General features: G+C 56.1%; 1 protein-coding gene across 1 annotated transcript; it reads left to right on the plus strand.

Annotated features, from left to right (window-relative positions):
* The first annotated feature begins 8228 nt into the window (after positions 1 to 8228).
* Positions 8229 to 20683, plus strand: LOC144946206 (tripartite motif-containing protein 14-like). The gene is made up of 8 exons (XM_078875052.1): positions 8229 to 8472; positions 9092 to 9371; positions 10341 to 10436; positions 10916 to 11149; positions 11973 to 11995; positions 12434 to 12624; positions 18287 to 18463; positions 18742 to 20683. Exons 1-8 carry the CDS (start codon positions 8267 to 8269, stop codon positions 19314 to 19316), a joined length of 1782 nt encoding a protein of 593 aa, XP_078731178.1. The 5' UTR covers positions 8229 to 8266; the 3' UTR covers positions 19317 to 20683.
* The last annotated feature ends 6 nt before the right edge of the window (positions 20684 to 20689 follow it).

The raw sequence follows: 20689 nt of genomic DNA on the forward strand, positions 1-20689 counted from the left end.
ATTGTCTTGATGAGCGAGCCAACAACGCCAACGCTGCGGTGGCGGTGTGGGTCGTTGCGGCGTCGGTGGCGGTGTGGGTCGCGGCGGCGGCGGCGGTGGCGGTGTGGGTCGCTGTGGTGGCCACTGGCCCGGCCGTGGCCCGCACGGCGGTGCCGCTCGTCCTCCCCGCGTCGGCCCCAGGAGCGGGCGACGCGTTGGTGCCGGCGTCCTGGCCTTGGGCGAGGTAGCGCAGCTTGTGGTGGTCGCCATCTGCTGTGTCGATCGTGACAGAGAGGGGAGACCATCCGCGTCACTCACACTCGAGGCACGGCGAAAGCAGTGGGCGTGCAGGAACGTCACATTATACCGTGCATATACCGTGTTCCTTTTAGCTAACCACACCGTGGATCTCTCTCTCTCTCCCGTGGGATATGAGTATCTCTGAGTCTGTGGACATTTTTAGAGGTGAAACAGCGGGTTGATGAAGGGGAGGAGGATGATGTTGGTAGTGGTGGTGATGAGGTGGTGAGTCTCTGCACCGTAGCCCCGGGAGGATAGCACGGTAAATCTCTCTAGTGAACGGTGGTGGTGATGATGACGATGGGAGTGATTGAACAGCGGGTTGATGAAGAGGAGGAGGATGACGATGATGGTGGTGATGATAGTGATACGTTAATGGTATAGTGATGGTGGTGATATGGTGAGTCTCTGCACTGTGGTCCTGGGTGGAGTACACGGTAAATCTCGAGCGAACGGTGATGGTGATGACCACGATGATGGTGGCAATGGTGTAGTGATGGTGGCGATGGTGTAGTGATGGTGATGATGACCACAATGATGGTGGTGATGGTGATGATGGTATAGTGATGGTGGTGATGGTGTAGTGATGGTGGTGATGTGGTGAGTCTCTGCACCGTGGCCCCGGGATGAGAAGAGGGTGAACCTCTCCCCGACGCGTGCGCGCACGCAGCTTGAGAGCAGCGGACACGACACGAGGAGGCAGTTGGGCTGGCGGGGTCCGCGTAGAGACACGAACACAGCCACGTGGCACGCATCACCTGGACGACGCACCACCAACACGTGACCACACCATCAACACGTGACCACACCACCAGCACGTGACCATACCACCAACACGTGACCACACCACCAACACATCACCACATCATCAACACGTCAGCATACCACCAACACCTCACCACAACACCAACACGTGACCACACCACCAACACGTGACCACACCACCAACACCTCACCACAACACCAACACGTGACCATACCACCAACACGTGACAACACCATCAACACCTCACCACACCACCAACACGTGACCACACCACCAACACGTGACCACACCACCAACACGTGACCACACCACCAACACGTGACCACACCACCAACACGTGACCACACCACCAACACGTGGCCATACCATCGACACGTCGCCATACCATCGACACGTCACCACATCACCAACACGTCACCATACCATCGACACTTCACCACAACATCAAGGACCCTAACACGAGGACGACGTCGGTCGAGCCAGATCTCTTCTCTAACCCCTGTTCATCGTGATCCAGCCCCTTGAGATAGAGACCCAGACAAGGAGAGAGAGAGACACCGATAGGGAGGCAGCAGCAGGAGGAGAGAGAGAGAGGCTGGGCTCAACGTGGAGGTAGGAGGAGAGAGAGAGGCTGGGCTCACCATGGAGGCAGCAGGAGGAGAGAGAGAGAGACTTCTTCTGTTCGGGTTGCGGCTGGGGTCCTGGCCCTACCACTGGACGAGGGCGGTCACGGGCTGGGGTGCGTGCGGAGTCAGCTGGCCACCTTCCGACTGCAGGCCGCGCAAAAGTTCCTGCACGCCGCCACCCCTGCACCAGCCTGGAGCGTCACGGCCTCCTTCCTCCTGAAACAGCTGGGGGGTCTGCAGTGCTCCAAACAACTATTCTACATGGACCTGCAGGGCCTCCCACTGGGACAGCTGCCACCTTTCTACACGAGCGTCCTGCAGACGTGGAGCTCCCTCGCCGTCAGGAGGCTGAACCAGCCGCGATCGGCTGAAGATCTGGTCTTCGAACCGATCCTCAGGAACCCACAGACAAAGCTGCCATCTACCACCGCCACCCCCGGCATGGAGAGGCGCCTGGAACACGGGGCTGGTGGCTCGGACCAGCAGACATGGCCGCAAAGACAGGGCTGCAGTCGCTCCGGGTGGCTGCCCGGATCCTGGCCGAAGCCAAGGAGGCCTTCTCAGCGGCAGCGGGGAGAACGCCCCCAATTGGCGTTGGGGATGACGAGGCCCCTCTCGGTCCCCCTCCACTGGAGCTCTCCGTCGTGCCACTGCATCGCCAATGCCGACAAGCGAAGGCTGATCACAACCTGTGCTGGCTGGAAGAGCTACCGGAGGTGGCCTTCGCAAATGTAAAGAAGAAGGTGCTCTACTCCTACATGGTCCGGTTTCACCAACAGGACACCCTGAGGAACCACAAGGACCATGCCTGGAGGAAAGCCCTGCCCTGCATCTCTCCGGAGAGGCCTCGCTGGAGGCAACTCTACTCCAGCCTGACGTACAACCGCATCGGTGACCTCAGCTGGAGCATCGCCCACGGCACCGTCACCACCAACGCCTCCCTGTCGCGCTTCACCGACACGTCCCCGGGGTGCCGGTTCTGCGGTAAAGTGGAGACGGTGGCGCACCAATACGTGGAGTGTAAGAGCCTGGACTTGTTGTTCAAGGTCCTGAGAAACATCCTCCTAAGGTTCAGTCTCCACTTCTCCCCGACGGTCCTCATCTTTGGATACCCGAAGGGCGACGGACCCCAACATCTTCAGGGGCTGGTCAACGTGCTCAAGCTCGCCATTTACAGGGCGAGGAAGGTGGCCCTGGAGGGGAAACGTCCAGCCAGCAACGTGGGCATCTTCCGCGCTCTGGTCGGAGCCAGGGTGTGGCTGGAGTTCCGCCATGCGCGGCTGACCCACGCCGTGCCGGCCTTCAAGGAGCAGTGGGCGATGGAGGAGGCCGTGTGCTCGGTGGCAGATGACGGGGGGCTCTACATGCAGTTATGAGCTACCCGTCGGAGGCCGTTGGACTGCGAGAAGGGCTGCGTGCAGAACGAGAGAGAGCGAGAGAGTGAGCGAGAGAGTGAGCGAGAGAGTGAGCGAGAGGTGGAGGTTTACATAAAGCAAAGTTATAAAAAAAAACCGAAATGATGAACGAAGCAAAGTGCCGACTACACCGAGCATCTTCTTGTTTCCACTGATCGTAAAAAAAAGAGAGAGAGAGGGGCTGGGCTCACCGTAGAGGCAGCAGGAGAGAAAGGGACTGGGCTCACCGTGGAGCCAGGAGGAGAGAGGGGCTGGGCTCACCGTGGAGGCAGGAGGAGAGAGAGAGAGGGGCTGGGCTCACCGTGGAGGTAGGAGGAGAGAGAGGGGCTGGGCTCACCGTGGAGGCAGGAGGAGAGAGAGAGAGAGGCTGGGCTCATCGTGGAGGCAGCAGCAGGAGAGAGAGAGAGGGGCTGGGCTCACCGTGGAGGTAGGAGGAGAGAGAGAGGGGCTGGGCTCACCGTGGAGGCAGCAGAAGAGAGAGAGGGGCTGGGCTCACCGTGGAGGCAGCAGGAGTGCGCGCAGCGAGCCCGGGAGTCGCGCCGCGCCACCAAGAGGACGCGGGCGCCCCTGGCCGTGGACTCGGCGAGGTCGAGCGCCGCGCGCGCCTCCGCCCGCAGGGCGCACGGGGAGCCCGCGCCGCGCGCCACCAGGAGGGGTCCGGACGCGCGGTTTCCATCGTGCCCGTGGTGGCCACACTCACGGTGCACGGGAAGCGCCGCGCAGCCACGGGGGAAGAGGAGGAGGGCGAGGAGGAGGGCGAGAAGTGGGGAGCCGCCGAGCGGTGATGTTGGCGTCAGCCGGAGCGACATGCGGGGCCGGCGCGGCCGCGGAGCGGTGGAGCGTCTGCTGCTGCTCGAGGGGGGTCGGCAGCGCTCGCCGGCATGGCTGTGCGTGCGGGGAGCTCACCCGCACTCACCAGCCTGCAGGCAGAGAGACAGCGCACGGACTCACCACCCAGCTCACCCGCACTCACCAGCCTGCAGGGAGAGAGACAGCGCACGGACTCACCACCCAGCTCACCCACACTCACCGGCCTGCAGGCAGAGACAGCGCACGAACTCACCACCCAGGTCGCCCACACTTACCAGCATGCAGGGAGAGAGACAGCGCACGAACTCACCACCCAGCTCACCCACACTCACCGCCCTGCCAGGCGTCGTGGCTCGGCAGGGATGATTATTGTCTGGGACTCTGCTAAGAGGGAGAGAGAATGTGTCCTCCTCCACAGCTGAAAGCCACAGCTGCTGCAGCTACTGGTCACCTCACGGACCCCGCGCCGAGAGGATGGCCTGTCAGACAAAAGTCCAGAACCACAAAGCGGTTAGCAAACAGCCGCACAGCAACGCTCGCTAACCGCTGCATCACCGCTCCCCGAAGGACACCAAAGAGACACGCCGTTATCCTCACAAATGAGCGTGCAATGCGGCTCAGGGGAGGTATGGTCAAGGACCAGTACGCATACACACAGGGCGGCACAGGAGAGTGTACACAACGTCATAGGCGCAGTGTTATTGTCCGAGCGATGACGTGTTGCGTTAGCGCCATGGAACCGGCCTCATCATCATATAAAGACGCAAATCACAAAGCAGGTATAACTGCAACCTCCAGGATCGTGTTTAACCTTTCAATAATTATAACTTACTTATTTATCCAGGAAAGTCCCAACTGAGTCCTAGGACTCTTTTTTTTCTCAGGAGGCTCCTGCCGCTGCTACATTTGGGTTTTTATTTTAACATGTCTTTAGCCCAAATTCACGATGAGTTGCGTTCATTATTACAGTATTATTACTATGCCACGTGGCAGGAACCCGGAGTAGCTGGACTAAACGCACGCGCGCGTGGACTCCGGCTGGGGTCCCAGCGGGCAAGCCGGGACCGTCAACCTCGCTGTGAGAGCAGAGCGAGGAACAAACTCCTCCTCTTCTTGGTTCTTTCGGTAAAGTCACGTAGAAGGGAAATAATAAAATAATAAAAATAAAACATAATAAAATTATTCTCACGACGTTTCGGCCACAACGCAAGTAGCCGTCCTCAGGTGAAGAACAGGTCTGTCAGAAAGACAGCGTCTGAATCTCATTCAGACGCTGTCTTTACCGAAAGAACCAAGAAGATGAATCCCTACAGTCACGAAATCTTTAAATCGAAATTTAAACTCCTCCTCGTCGCCCCTCGTCTGTCCTCGCAAGGCAGCGCCAGGAGCCGCCTGCTGCCCTGACAAGGGGGGCCCCGCCGCTCGGTTGACCGCTCACCGTGAGCGACCCTGAGCCAGTAGGCGGGGAAAATGATTCCACGTTCCTATGGAGGGGGTCAGTCCCTCCAGAGGGCAACCACGGTTTGACTTCCCGCAGATTGGTACTTACTTTAATTGACCTCGTGAGGATGATGAGCCGACATCCAGTCGCGATTTAAACTCACACACCCATGGGTCGGATGTTAAAGCCACGACTGCGCCCGAGTTAACTTTAAGTAAACCCTGTGGAAAGTTGACCTTTGGTTGAAAAGTGAAACTTTTGAAAAAAAAAAAGTTCCTTCAGATGCAGCAGAGCAGAAGCCTCACCTTTCGTCCCTCGACGGCAGGGCCCACGCCGCACGTCGGAGAGGAATGCCGGGGCCGTGGACATGGAGCGGAGCGGTGACTGTGTGCGTAAGTCTGGTGAAGAGAAGTGGAGCGAGAGAGGGGGGGGCGAGAGGGAGGGAGAGGCTGCAAGGATGAGACGCCGTATGTGCCCGTGGGATAATGAGGCGCGCATGATTGACAAAGCAATTGTGGGATGCGTCTCGATTTCTCCAGAAACAGAGAGGGCAGTGTGGCCGGTTCCGCTGCTGCTGATGCTACCGCTGGTGGTGGCGGTGGTTGTGGTGGCGGTGGTGGTAGTGGCGGTGGTGCTGGTGGAGGAGGGAGGGCCCCCCATCCTCTCGCCCATCCGTCCGCACCCCCGCGATGCAATGGAAGTACAATGCGGATTCCTGTAGCGGCGTCTGGATGATGCCGCACCTCCAGACGCCGTACAGCAAGGGAAGGGGACGTGCAATTCTATACAGAAAGCGTGGTCAGAGGCAGCGGAAAATAAGCAGGTCTTGGTACTGGGATTGAACTGGGACAGGGGGCTGACAGCACGGATGGCTGGGAAAAGAGACTTCTCAACTAGAGAAGGCAGCAGAGGAGAAAGGATGAGCGCCCACTGAGCCAAAGTGGACAGCGCGTGAAGGACAGTAGAGAGTGAAATAAGAGGGGAGTAGGAGGAGAATTCTTAAAGGGGAGCAAAGTGAGACGACAGGGGAGAGGTAGGAGTGCGTGGAGGGGAGTTTGGGTTGTGTGGCCACAATCACTACTGTAGCTTGTCTTTACTGTAGCTATTTGTGTTTCTATGAGTCCGTATAACTGTCTTGATGGGTTTAATAAACATAGTTCATGGTTTGGGTTGCATGGCCACAAGCGGCCTTACTAGGTAAGGCCCACTGAGCTATGTAGCTCCTTTTCAGAAGCGACCTGGCCACAAAAATGATAGCACAACGAAGTGGCTTATGTGGAAATGTATCGCAATCACATACTCTAAAAGCGTGTTTATAAATGTGGGGGGAAAAACGGAGAATGAGCAGCAGGAGGAGTAAAGGTTGGGATCGAACCCAATCGCTTCCACTGCAGGGGTGGGGAACGTCCGGCCCGCGGGCCGTATGAGGCCCGCGAAATCATCTGGTGTGGCTCTGCCAAGGCAACCGCAGGCGGGACTCGAAATTCAATAAATCTAGGAACAAACCTGGAAAAGCAGTTGCGAGTAGCAACATCATCCAAGCCAGCTAACATCCCACGCCTCACCAAAGAGAAGCAGTTCCAGCCTATCGCATTCGGGGTGAGTTAATTAAATGTTTGACCAAATATAGCAGGCAAATTTTTAAGTTGATAATTTTGTATGGCCCGCGAATGATGTTCTAAATATCCAAATGGCCCTTGGCAGATAAAAAGGTTCCCCACCCCTGGCTTTGTACACCAAGTCAGGCGCCGAGCCCGTGTCAGCTAAAACCACACGAACTCTCTCCGCATCTGCTAAGCCCTCACGTCGTGGCCAGCAGCACACCCTCGACATTGGCATCTCGCTGCTCAACATTTTGCTGCCACACCACCTCTACATAACAATAGGCTCTGTCAACCATTCTACACAAAGACTAATTTCCTGGCAGCGATTTCAGCCGCATCATCTCTACATAACAAAAAGGCTCAGTCCCTTTCACACGCACCTTTACATCATCCGCACCTAGTTTACACAACAAAGGCTCATTCCTAACAGCGTGCTTCAGCCGCACCGAACCTCACAAAAATAATATTCAGGGCCCACCTTGGCTCCTCCCACCCTCAACCAGAATATATACAAGGACTGTTTTCTTGGAATTTCTCTCACTTGATACAGCTATCGTGCTGTGACAGTTCCACCTGAAGACGGAAGCTTGTGTTGCCTCCGAAACGTCGTGATTTTTATTTTATTTGTTATTTTACTTTTATTAATTTTAATTTTTTACCTACGTGACTTTAAAAAACAGAGACTAGTATTTGACTGGGTAAACCTACGGGGTAGACAGGTCCCTAATAGCAGCGCAACCTTGTTCTAAAGTACATTTGAATTCGCATCGGATCATCTTTGCCACGATAACCGTGCGCAGGTTCACGCGTTTAGGTTTCAACTCTAGCCCGAGAAACGGGGTGATGGTGGTGGTGTTAGGGGCAGTAAATCGAGCCCAAGTAATAAATAAATATTCTTAGATTTTTTTTCGGTAAAGTCACGTAGGTAAAAAAAAATGTAATTAATAAAAGTAAAATAAAAATAAAATAAAAATCACGACGTTTCGGAGGCAACACAAGCTTCCGTCTTCAGGTGGAACCGTCACAGCACGCTTGTTTTTTTTTATACAGCAATCGTGCTGTGACGGTTCCACCTGAAGACGGAAGCTTGTGTTGCCTCCGAAACGTCGTGATTTTTTATTTTATTTATATTTTACTATTATTAATTTTAATGTTTTACCTACGTGACCGAACAAACCTAAGAATATGAATACTTGCAGTCACGAAAGCTTCAAATCTAGAATTAATAAATAAATCGCGATGATCGATTCCCGAATCGACGACGAGGCTGGAATCGCCGCCGGAGGGAATCGCCGTCGGGTCAGAGGGCACGAAAAACCAGCGCCATGGCGTCCACCAACACCACCACCTCCTCCTCGTCGGCCCGAGAGGAGCTGTTGTCTTGCCCCGTGTGCCTGGAGCTGTTCGCGATGCCCGTGGGGCTGGCGTGCGGACACACGTTCTGCAAGGCGTGCGTGGAGGCGCACTGGGCGAGCGGCGGGCAGTGCGAGGGGGGCGCCTTCACCTGCCCCGTGTGCTGCCGCGTCTACAGGTAACTGTTACCTCAGGTAACTGCCCTGCCTACAGGTAACTACCCAGCCTACAGGTAACTGCCCTGCCTACAGGTAACTGCCCTGCCTAGAGGTACTGCCCTGCCTACAGCTACTGCCCTGCCTACAGGTAACTGCCCAGCCTCAGCTACTGCCCTATGGGACGCCTCAGCCTGGCTTTGTGCGTCTCAGTGGGTCTCAGTGGGGAACACTGAACCCTATGGGAGGTCTCAGCCTGGCTCTGTGCGTTTCAGTGGTTAACACTGAACCCTATGGGAGCATTAGTCTACATCGTGATGGGTCTCTGTATCTCAGTCGTATGTACTTAATGCGTCTCTATGCATCTCTGTGTATCTCTATGGATATCTGTGTCTATGTATCTCTGTGTATCTCTATGGATATCTGTGTATCTATGGATCTCTGTGTATCTATGGATCTCTGTGTATCTATGGATCTCTGTGTATCTATGGATCTCTGTGTATCTATGGATCTCTGTGTATCTATGGATCTCTTGTGTATCTATATGCATCTGTGTATTTCTGTGTCTCTTTGTATCTCGGAGTCGGCTTGGGGGGGGGGGAGACACAAAAAGACTGAGTCAGTTTTCCCCTACAACCACAGGCAGCAGCCCGAGCTGAGCAAGAACGTGCTGATTGCGCAGCTGGTGGAGGAGTTCCACGAAGCGCAGGAGATTGGCGAGTCCCTCGCTGTCCCCACCTCCTCCTCCACCGCGGCGACCGCGGCATCCCGCGACGTGCCGCGGTGCGGCGAGCACGGCAAGCCGCTCGAGTTCCACTGCCGCACGGACGGGACGCTGCTGTGCGCCGCCTGCATGCTGCTGGGGGGCAGGCACTGGGGCCACGGAGCCGTCGCCGTCGAGATGGAGCACCGCGCCCGGAGGGTGAGGACGGGGGGAGGGGGAGCAGCGACAGCAGCAGCTTGGAGACCCCCTGCAGAGGTGCAGGAGTTGCGGTGGGGTGGCTGGGTCGATAGTGGGGTGGTTGGGTCGATAGTGGGGTGGAGTTAGGGATAGAGCCGCTACTGGTGGTTGTCTCTCTCTCTCTCTCTGTCCCCCCTTCTCCCCGTGCCCAATCACCTTTTCCATATTTCTCCCTCCTCGCACCGTACCACTGGGGTAAACTTCCTCTGGACGTTAACCTCTTCTCCACCGCCCAATCCATTCTTCTTTCCTCCCCTCACCCCTCCACTCTGTCCGATAGCCCCTTTGTGACCCCACGTGCCCTGTGTTACGGGCACCCATTCCTCAACCCTTGCATGCCCCTGCCATCTAAATCACGTTTAAATTATCTCTAAATATAAAATAAGAGATAGTGGTCGGTTGGCTGGTCGGTTAGGGTTAAGGGTATACCCAGTATGAGTGTTTACCTTTATAAAAGTGAATAGCAGCGTTCAAGCAGTGATTTACGCAACGATACACGCAGTGTTCCTGCGCAGGGATCAGTGCCAATGCAGGAAGCATGTGAACTACAGGTGGGCGTTAATCACCAGTGTATCATCGTACACTTCTTTCCACTGCACAACCGAGCCACGCGGGGGCCGTGCCGAGCCAACCAAGGCACAGCTCAGTAGGCGCCAGGTTTTTCCACTGCAGAACCAGAGCCATGCCGCTGATGTTACACGCAGTAGATATGGTAACGCAGAGTCCTGCAAATGCACCGACCGACGTCACACACAGTGGACGTGTCATTAGCCCCGCCCTCGGCCCTGCTTGGCCCCGAGCCGGCTTCAGACGTCTTACAAGGCCAGCGTAGCACGGTTTGGTTCCCGCACGGAACATAGCGAGTGGGAAAACCGCCCGCGCTGCCACAGGATGTGCCAGTATCAAACACGGTTATCGCTCTCCTTTCAGGAGCAACTCGACCATTTCAAGCAAAGGCTGGAGGAGGAAGAACGGAAAACGACCTCCATAATGAGCATCCTGGAGGGAACCATTCACTCGGTGTTGGTGAGAGCTCCCCGTCGGACGCCTGCACCGTGTCGGACTCGCATTTGGGACGCTTTGAAGGATGTGGGGAATCGTGAATTGGCCTCTTGATAAGGGAGAATGGGGGAAACGGACGTTCTTGGATAAAATGACTTGCTTGTCTAGTTGGTAAGGGTAGAGCTAGAACTAGTGTCCATTGACTAGTTGCTGAGGGGTAGAGCTAGTTGAATGGTTGACTAGTTAGTTAGGGGTAGGGATAGAGCTCGTACGAGTGTTTGATTGGTTAGGGGTAGAGCCAGTATGAGTGTTGTTGACGAGTTGGTTGGGGGTAGAGCTATTACGAGTGTCTGGTTGGCTAGTTGGTTAAGGGTAGAGCTAGTACGAGTGTCTGGTTAGCTAGTTTGTTAGGGTTAGGGGTAGAGCTAGTACGAGTATCTGATTGGCTAGTGGTGGAGCCGAGTCCACAATGACGACGTACTCAACCCTCCTCCACCCCCCAGGGAGCCGCGGAGGAGGTGAAGGCGCGACTGATGAGCGGCTACGACGAGCTCCTGCGCTTGATCTCCAAGGAGAAGGCGGCAGCGATGAGATCCGTGGACGAGGGGTGCCGGTCCCAGCTTTCTGAGATCCACGAGCAGGTGGAGCGCTGCAGCGAGACACTGGGCAGGCTGCAGGAGGCGCTGAGCGCCATCTACAGCCTGGACGACACGCGGGAGCACGTGGCTTTCCTCGAGGTGCGGACGCCCCGAGCGGAGTCGCTTCAGTCCCAAGCTCCCTGTGTGTGCCGTGTGCCCGCTGGTCCAATAAAGTCAACGGTGACTTTGCCGCTCAAGTGAGCGTCGGGGTGGACGGTGCTCTTTTTCCTGTTCACGACCCTGCAGAGACAGCGGTGCACATTCCACTTCCCTGTGGTGGGGGATGAGTCTGTCCATAAGACATCCACTGTTGACCTCCCCGAAAAGTGCTACTGAATTTATCAACCCGGGAGGGAGGGATGGTGATGGGCTTAGCGAACCGCCAACCAGGATTTGAAATTACAGCCTTCCGATTGCGATCAGCTCGCTCTGCTGCTGAGCCTGCCAGCTTGCTATGCGCTGGGTTGCCGTTATGTGGTGATCCTCTGATATACGAGGACATGCTGTACAACCTGAGGCCTATGGTAAACGGATGATACTGAAAACTTTATCGGCAACGATAATGGCGATACGACCCGTATTGTAAAGATCCAATACAGACAAAACTTTCGTCTAAAGTTGTGATGCATCGTTGACCCCGAGGATCACATGACCCCACTCCTTCACCACGCGTGCGTCTTTGCTCGTGAACTCGAGCCGTGCGGCAGTATTTCCGTGCGTATTATCCCGCGCTAGATTGAGATGTCGTACGAAGCTCGCGCGTGTAAACGGCGTCGCACGCGCACAGCTCAAGTGAAATGCGGATGGCAAGGCGACCGTTTTGCTGTAAAATATGCCCCGCATGTGTTTGCCCGCCTCACACAAACAACACGTTTACTTCAATTAAGGCTGTTATATATGTGTGTGTGTGCGTGTGTTCCAGGGCTGCATTCTAAACTGGGAAAGGTAGGTCCCACATTCTTCCGTTACTCGACTTGAAATCACACACCTTCTGCATTGGTGAATTCATTTTCCAAGATCGTATTTTGTCAGTGCCGGATCTTTTACGCTTTCCGACTAAGGTTTAAAAATGTTAATGCTTTACCTATGTCCATGTGTCTGTCCGTAGCAGAGAGGATTACGGACTTTCCCTGTAGAAAACTGGCAACATTGTTTAGAGGGCTGCCAATAACCCAGTAGTAAAAGGATTTTTGGTCACCGCCGAGGAGCGTGCTCCCGACCCTGCACCCCCTCCCGTTTCTGGTCATGTCATTACATTTGATAACGTAATGTTACCACAGCTTAATCGAACATTTTCAATCGTTTCAAGCGTGACAGAATCCATGCGTATGCGCGTAGTTTTTCTTCTTCGTTCCATCACCGATGTGTGCCGTTGCCGTGCAGCTTCACGAGCCTGGGGAGTGAATGCGCGGAGCTCCCACCCAGCCCGGCGCTGGGCTCTGTGACCGCGGCCCCTTTGCAGGAGCGAGTGGACGAGCTGCTCCACTTGTTCGCCCACGGAAAACCCCAGCCTCCCACAGGAGGAGGACCTGACGCTGAAGAATCAATTCTGCCTCCATTCACAGCCACGCAGGGTAACAGCCTCATCACCAACCCCCATTCACGGTCACGCAGGGTGACAGCGTCATCACCACCTCCATTCACAGCCACGCAGGGTGACAGACTCATCACCACCTCCATTCACAGTCACGCAGGGTGACAGCATCATCACCAACCCCCATTCACAGTCACGCAGGGTGACAGCGTCATCACCACCCCCATTCACAGTCACGCAGGGTGACAGACTCATCACCACCTCCATTCACAATCACGCAGGGTGACAGCCTCATCACCAACCCCCATTCACAGCCACGCAGGGTGACAGCGTCATCACCACCTCCATTCACAGTCACGCAGGGTGACAGACTCATCACCACCTCCATTCACAATCACGCAGGGTGACAGCCTCATCACCAACCCCCATTCACAGCCACGCAGGGTGACAGCGTCATCACCACCCCCATTCACAGTCACGCAGGGTGACAGACTCATCACCACCTCCATTCACAGCCACGCAGGGTGACAGCCTCATCACCAACCCCCATTCACAGTCACGCAGGGTGACAGCCTCATCACCAACCCCCATTCACAGTCACGCAGGGTGACAGCGTCATCACCACCTCCATTCACAGTCACGCAGGGTGACAGACTCATCACCAACCTCCATTCACAGCCACGCAGAGTGACAGCCTCATCACCACCTCCATTCACAGTCACACAGGGTGACAGCCTCATCACCACCTCCATTCACAGTCACACAGGGTGACAGCCTCATCACCACCTCCATTCACAGCCACGCAGAGTGACAGCCTCATCACCACCTCCATTCACAGTCACACAGGGTGACAGCCTCATCACCACCTCCATTCACAGCCACGCAGGGTGACAGTCATCACCAACCTCCATTCACAGTCACGCAGGGTGACAGCGTCATCACCACCTCCATTCACAGTCACGCAGGGTGACAGCGTCATCACCAACCTCCATTCACAGCCACGCAGGGTGACAGCTTCATCACCACCTCCATTCACAGCCACGCAGGGTGACAGCGTCATCACCAACCTCCATTCACAGTCACGCAGGGTGACAGCGTCATCACCACCTCCATTCACAGCCACGCAGGGTGAACGCGTCATCACCACCTCCATTCACAGTCACGCAGGGTGACAGCGTCATCACCACCTCCATTCACAGCCACGCAGGGTGAACGCGTCATCACCACCTCCATTCACAGTCACGCAGGGTGACAGCGTCATCACCACCTCCATTCACAGCCACGCAGAGTGACAGCCTCATCACCACCTCCATTCACAGTCACACAGGGTGACAGTCATCACCACCTCCATTCACAGCCACGCAGAGTGACAGCCTCATCACCACCTCCATTCACAGTCACACAGGGTGACAGTCATCACCACCTCCATTCACAGTCACGCAGGGTGACAGCCTCATCACCACCTCCATTCACAGTCACACAGGGTGACAGTCATCACCACCTCCATTCACAGTCACGCAGGGTGACAGTCATCACCACCTCCATTCACAGTCACGCAGGGTGACAGTCATCACCACCTCCATTCACAGTCACACAGGGTGACAGTCATCACCACCTCCATTCACAGTCACGCAGAGTGACAGCCTCATCACCACCTCCATTCACAGTCACACAGGGTGACAGTCATCACCACCTCCATTCACAGTCACGCAGGGTGACAGCCTCATCACCACCTCCATTCACAGTCACACAGGGTGACAGTCATCACCACCTCCATTCACAGTCACGCAGGGTGACAGTCATCACCACCTCCATTCACAGTCACGCAGGGTGACAGCCTCATCACCAACCCCCATTCACAGCCACGCAGGGTGACAGCCTCATCACCACCTCCATTCACAGTCACACAGGGTGACAGCCTCATCACCACCTCCATTCACAGTCACACAGGGTGACAGTCATCACCACCTCCATTCACAGTCACGCAGGGTGACAGCCTCATCACCACCTCCATTCACAGCCACGCAGAGTGACAGCCTCATCACCACCTCCATTCACAGTCACACAGGGTGACAGCCTCATCACCACCTCCATTCACAGCCACGCAGAGTGACAGCCTCATCACCACCTCCATTCACAGTCACGCAGGGTGACAGCCTCATCACCACCTCCATTCACAGTCACGCAGGGTGACAGACTCATCACCACCTCCATTCACAGCCACGCAGAGTGACAGCCTCATCACCACCTCCATTCACAGTCACACAGGGTGACAGCCTCATCACCACCTCCATTCACAGCCACGCAGAGTGACAGCCTCATCACCACCTCCATTCACAGTCACACAGGGTGACAGTCATCACCACCTCCATTCACAGTCACGCAGGGTGACAGTCATCACCACCTCCATTCACAGTCACGCAGGGTGACAGTCATCACCACCTCCATTCACAGTCACACAGGGTGACAGTCATCACCACCTCCATTCACAGTCACGCAGGGTGACAGTCATCACCACCTCCATTCACAGTCACGCAGGGTGACAGCCTCATCACCACCTCCATTCACAGTCACACAGGGTGACAGTCATCACCACCTCCATTCACAGTCACGCAGGGTGACAGTCATCACCACCTCCATTCACAGTCACGCAGAGTGACAGCCTCATCACCACCTCCATTCACAGTCACACAGGGTGACAGCCTCATCACCACCTCCATTCACAGCCACGCAGAGTGACAGCCTCATCACCACCTCCATTCACAGTCACACAGGGTGACAGCCTCATCACCACCTCCATTCACAGCCACGCAGGGTGACAGTCATCACCAACCTCCATTCACAGTCACGCAGGGTGACAGCGTCATCACCACCTCCATTCACAGTCACGCAGGGTGACAGCGTCATCACCAACCTCCATTCACAGCCACGCAGGGTGACAGCTTCATCACCACCTCCATTCACAGCCACGCAGGGTGACAGCGTCATCACCAACCTCCATTCACAGTCACGCAGGGTGACAGCGTCATCACCACCTCCATTCACAGCCACGCAGGGTGAACGCGTCATCACCACCTCCATTCACAGTCACGCAGGGTGACAGCGTCATCACCACCTCCATTCACAGCCACGCAGGGTGAACGCGTCATCACCACCTCCATTCACAGTCACGCAGGGTGACAGCGTCATCACCACCTCCATTCACAGCCACGCAGAGTGACAGCCTCATCACCACCTCCATTCACAGTCACACAGGGTGACAGTCATCACCACCTCCATTCACAGCCACGCAGAGTGACAGCCTCATCACCACCTCCATTCACAGTCACACAGGGTGACAGTCATCACCACCTCCATTCACAGTCACGCAGGGTGACAGCCTCATCACCACCTCCATTCACAGTCACACAGGGTGACAGTCATCACCACCTCCATTCACAGTCACGCAGGGTGACAGTCATCACCACCTCCATTCACAGTCACGCAGGGTGACAGTCATCACCACCTCCATTCACAGTCACACAGGGTGACAGTCATCACCACCTCCATTCACAGTCACGCAGAGTGACAGCCTCATCACCACCTCCATTCACAGTCACACAGGGTGACAGTCATCACCACCTCCATTCACAGTCACGCAGGGTGACAGCCTCATCACCACCTCCATTCACAGTCACACAGGGTGACAGTCATCACCACCTCCATTCACAGTCACGCAGGGTGACAGTCATCACCACCTCCATTCACAGTCACGCAGGGTGACAGCCTCATCACCAACCCCCATTCACAGCCACGCAGGGTGACAGACTCATCACCACCTCCATTCACAGTCACGCAGGGTGACAGCCTCATCACCACCTCCATTCACAGTCACACAGGGTGACAGCCTCATCACCACCTCCATTCACAGTCACACAGGGTGACAGTCATCACCACCTCCATTCACAGTCACGCAGGGTGACAGCCTCATCACCACCTCCATTCACAGCCACGCAGAGTGACAGCCTCATCACCACCTCCATTCACAGTCACACAGGGTGACAGCCTCATCACCACCTCCATTCACAGCCACGCAGAGTGACAGCCTCATCACCACCTCCATTCACAGTCACACAGGGTGACAGTCATCACCACCTCCATTCACAGTCACGCAGGGTGACAGTCATCACCACCTCCATTCACAGTCACGCAGGGTGACAGTCATCACCACCTCCATTCACAGTCACACAGGGTGACAGCCTCATCACCACCTCCATTCACAGTCACACAGGGTGACAGTCATCACCACCTCCATTCACAGTCACGCAGGGTGACAGTCATCACCACCTCCATTCACAGTCACGCAGAGTGACAGCCTCATCACCACCTCCATTCACAGCCACGCAGAGTGACAGCCTCATCACCACCTCCATTCACAGTCACGCAGGGTGACAGCCTCATCACCAACCTCCATTCACAGTCACGCAGGGTGACAGCGTCATCACCACCTCCATTCACAGCCACGCAGGGTGACAGCGACATCACCACCTCCATTCACAGCCACGCAGGGTGACAGCGTCATCACCAACCTCCATTCACAGCCACGCAGGGTGACAGCGTCATCACCAACCTCCATTCACAGCCACGCAGGGTGACAGCGTCATCACCAACCTCCATTCACAGCCACGCAGGGTGACAGCGTCATCACCAACCTCCATTCACAGCCACGCAGGGTGACAGCGTCATCACCACCTCCATTCACAGCCACGCAGGGTGACAGCGTCATCACCACCTCCATTCACAGCCACGCAGGGTGACAGCGTCATCACCACCTCTATTCACAGTCACGCAGGGTGACAGCCTCATCACCACCTCCATTCACAGCCACGCAGCGTGACAGCGTCATCACCACCTCCATTCACAACCACACAGGGTCACAGCGTCATCACCACCTCCATTCACAACCACACAGGGTGACAGCGTCATCACCACCTCCATTCACAGCCACGCAGCGTGACAGCGTCATCACCACCTCCATTCACAACCACACAGGGTGACAGCGTCATCACCACCTCCATTCACAACCACACAGGGTGACAGCGTCATCACCACCTCCATTCACAACCACGCAGGGTGACAGCGTCATCACCACCTCCATTCACAACCACGCAGGGTGACAGCGACATCACCACCTCCATTCACAACCACGCAGGGTGACAGCGACATCACCACCTCCATTCACAACCACGCAGGGTGACAGCGACATCACCACCTCCATTCACAGCCACGCAGGGTGACAGCGACATCACCACCTCCATTCACAGCCACGCAGGGTGACAGCGACATCACCACCTCCATTCACAACCACGCAGGGTGACAGCGACATCACCACCTCCATTCACAGCCACGCAGGGTGACAGCGACATCACCAACCTCCATTCACAGCCACGCAGGGTGACAGCGTCATCACCAACCTCCATTCACAACCACGCAGGGTGACAGCGTCATCACCACCTCCATTCACAACCACGCAGGGTGACAGCGACATCACCACCTCCATTCACAGCCACGCAGGGTGACAGCGACATCACCACCTCCATTCACAGCCACGCAGGGTGACAGCGACATCACCACCTCCATTCACAACCACGCAGGGTGACAGCGTCATCACTACCTCCATTCACAGCCACGCAGGGTGACAGTGTCATCGTCTCTATTCACAGCCACCCAGGCTGATTCTGATGACCGCGCGGAGGAAGTGAGACCTCTGCAGCCCCCGAGCAATACCACGACGCGTACGGAAGAGACGGAAGACTGGAATCTGTTCGGTTTCCTGCACCGCGTGTTTTTCGGACAAGCGACACCAAGCGGACCCAGTTACGCGGAGCTGGTTTGCAGCTGTACGTCACAGCGCACAACTCCTGTACATAAAAGTGGTTACGTATTTAATAATATTCATAATAATAAATTTAGAATATGTAACGTGCATAGTTTATGTTCACTGTCGGGGAATAATTCAGAGGGCTGGGAAACGTTAAGAAATGTTTCTCCCACCCTGGAGGTGATTGGTGAAAATGCAGTCCCGGGGATAAAATGAAGTGCAGAGCCATGGAATTCACCCTGAAATCGCACCCCGACTGTTGTCATCATCGCCGCATGTTGCGTTCTTAACCCGCAGACAGCCACACGCCGACCCTCAACCCCAACTCGGCCCACCCTCGCCTGCGCATCTCCGGCGACCGTCTGACGGTGCGCGTCACCTGGCCTGCGCAGCAGCATCTCGCCGACCACCCGGACCGTTTTGATGGCTGGTACCAAGCGCTGGGCTCCGAGGGCGTCTCGTCGGGGCGAGGGTACTGGGAGGTGGACGTGAGCTCTGCCGGCTGGTGCTGCGTGGGGGTGGCTTACGGGTCGATCGCGCGCAAGGGTCACGGGGAGGAGTGTTGGCTGGGTCACAACGACACTTCGTGGGGCCTGTACATACACGGGAACGAGGTGACGGCCCAGCGCAGGGGGATGGAGTTCCCGGTGACGAGAGTAAGTGGGGGGGCGGGGGGCTCTCTCCGTAGGGTCGGGGTCTACGTGGACTTCGAGGGGGGGCTCCTGTCGTTCTACAGTGCCGGGATGACGGAACCGCTCCACACCTTTCACCACAAATTCACCCGTCCCCTCCTGCCGGCGCTCGGCCTCTATGATTTGTTTGTGCTCGACGCCAACGTCGACAATTCCCTATCGATCGTTGAGCTCGAGTGAAACATTGAGCGGAGCCGTTCACCGAAGGGAAACCGACTGTCCCAGATGTCCTAGGACAGATGGTTTGATCTGCGGCGTACTGGAGAATATGTAAGATTTGACTTAAAACCAAAGATTGCACTATGCAATCCTGTGCTCATCAGACTGTAGAAATTATTCGGCAAATATCGGCAGAGCTGTGCAGGATGGCGGGAGGGCCTGAGACCAGCATTGAGAGGTCCCCACGAGTCCGGCGACCGAGGGCAAGACCTAAGGAGTGGACGGTGACGGGAGACTGTTGGGCTCTCACGTGCAGCAGCTGTGCGATCTGGCGGAGGGTGGAGAGCGGCGGCGATGAGGAGTGCCGGTCACCACGGTGACCCGGCAATCCTAAATCTTGACAAGGGACCATTTTTTTAATCTTGAAACACTTGTTTCTAATGTTAGCACGCTCGGCCAATAGTTGTCTTTCCAGTAGTGCTGGGCAGTCCACACGTATAGGCCTTGTGTGATCCAAGTTTAGTGTTGGGCGGCGACGCGGCCCAGCAGTTGCGCATTCGCCGCTCATTGCAGAGATTCACGGTTCGAACCCAACGGCCGCCCTGGTTATGATTGTGGCGGCGGTTAATTAAACATGGTAAAGCTACTCGGCGTCTGCTTCATTCGCAGTTGGCGTTAAAAAGATTCCCCGATGCCGTTCGCAAGCGTAGGCCATCGTGTGCTGGCGTTACGGTCTAAATTTTGGCTAATTCAGAAATGACTCAATTGGGACTTATACACAGCAAACATTGCTCCCTCACTGCCAGACTGATATCTGCTCTCAGGCCAGGTGCTGAGTCGCATTGTGCCCACAGGGACAGCTGCCGCTGGGGGGAGTGTTCCCTTTCTCAATTGTTCGAGATGAGATGCAATGTAAAGTACTCCGAGAAGCCCCAGCGTCCTGGGCGCTGTATCAAAACCACATTATTGTTGACTCGTGCGTGGCCTGTTAAAGCTGGTTAAGTACCCTTCAGCCGTGTTTCTGACCGAGGGCAGCGGCAGGAGGGGGTAGGGGACACCCGATCGGGCGAGACGCAGCGGGAGGAATGCGGCGACACAGAGGGCTCCCTGTTCTCCACATAGGTGACTCCGCGAGGAGCCAGGGTCTCGGGTTTCCCGGGCGCCCCCCCCTCCACACGCCGCTCGGCACCAAATCGCTGTCACCACCCACGGCCCCCCACCTCCTCCTCTGTATCTCACTTGCCACCGATCTTCAAGTCACCTTCGACGCAGTTAGAACTCTAACGAGCCTGGTGCGGTGCCCGTCTCCTGGCCACTGCCCTGAGCCGGTGGTGCAATGTCCACGTGGCAGGGGCGAGGGGGTGTCTGTAGGACAAGCTACTGTCGGCTTTATT

The sequence above is a fragment of the Lampetra fluviatilis genome, chromosome 40 (assembly GCF_964198595.1).
Source record: "Lampetra fluviatilis chromosome 40, kcLamFluv1.1, whole genome shotgun sequence".
Lineage (NCBI taxonomy): Eukaryota > Metazoa > Chordata > Hyperoartia > Petromyzontiformes > Petromyzontidae > Lampetra > Lampetra fluviatilis.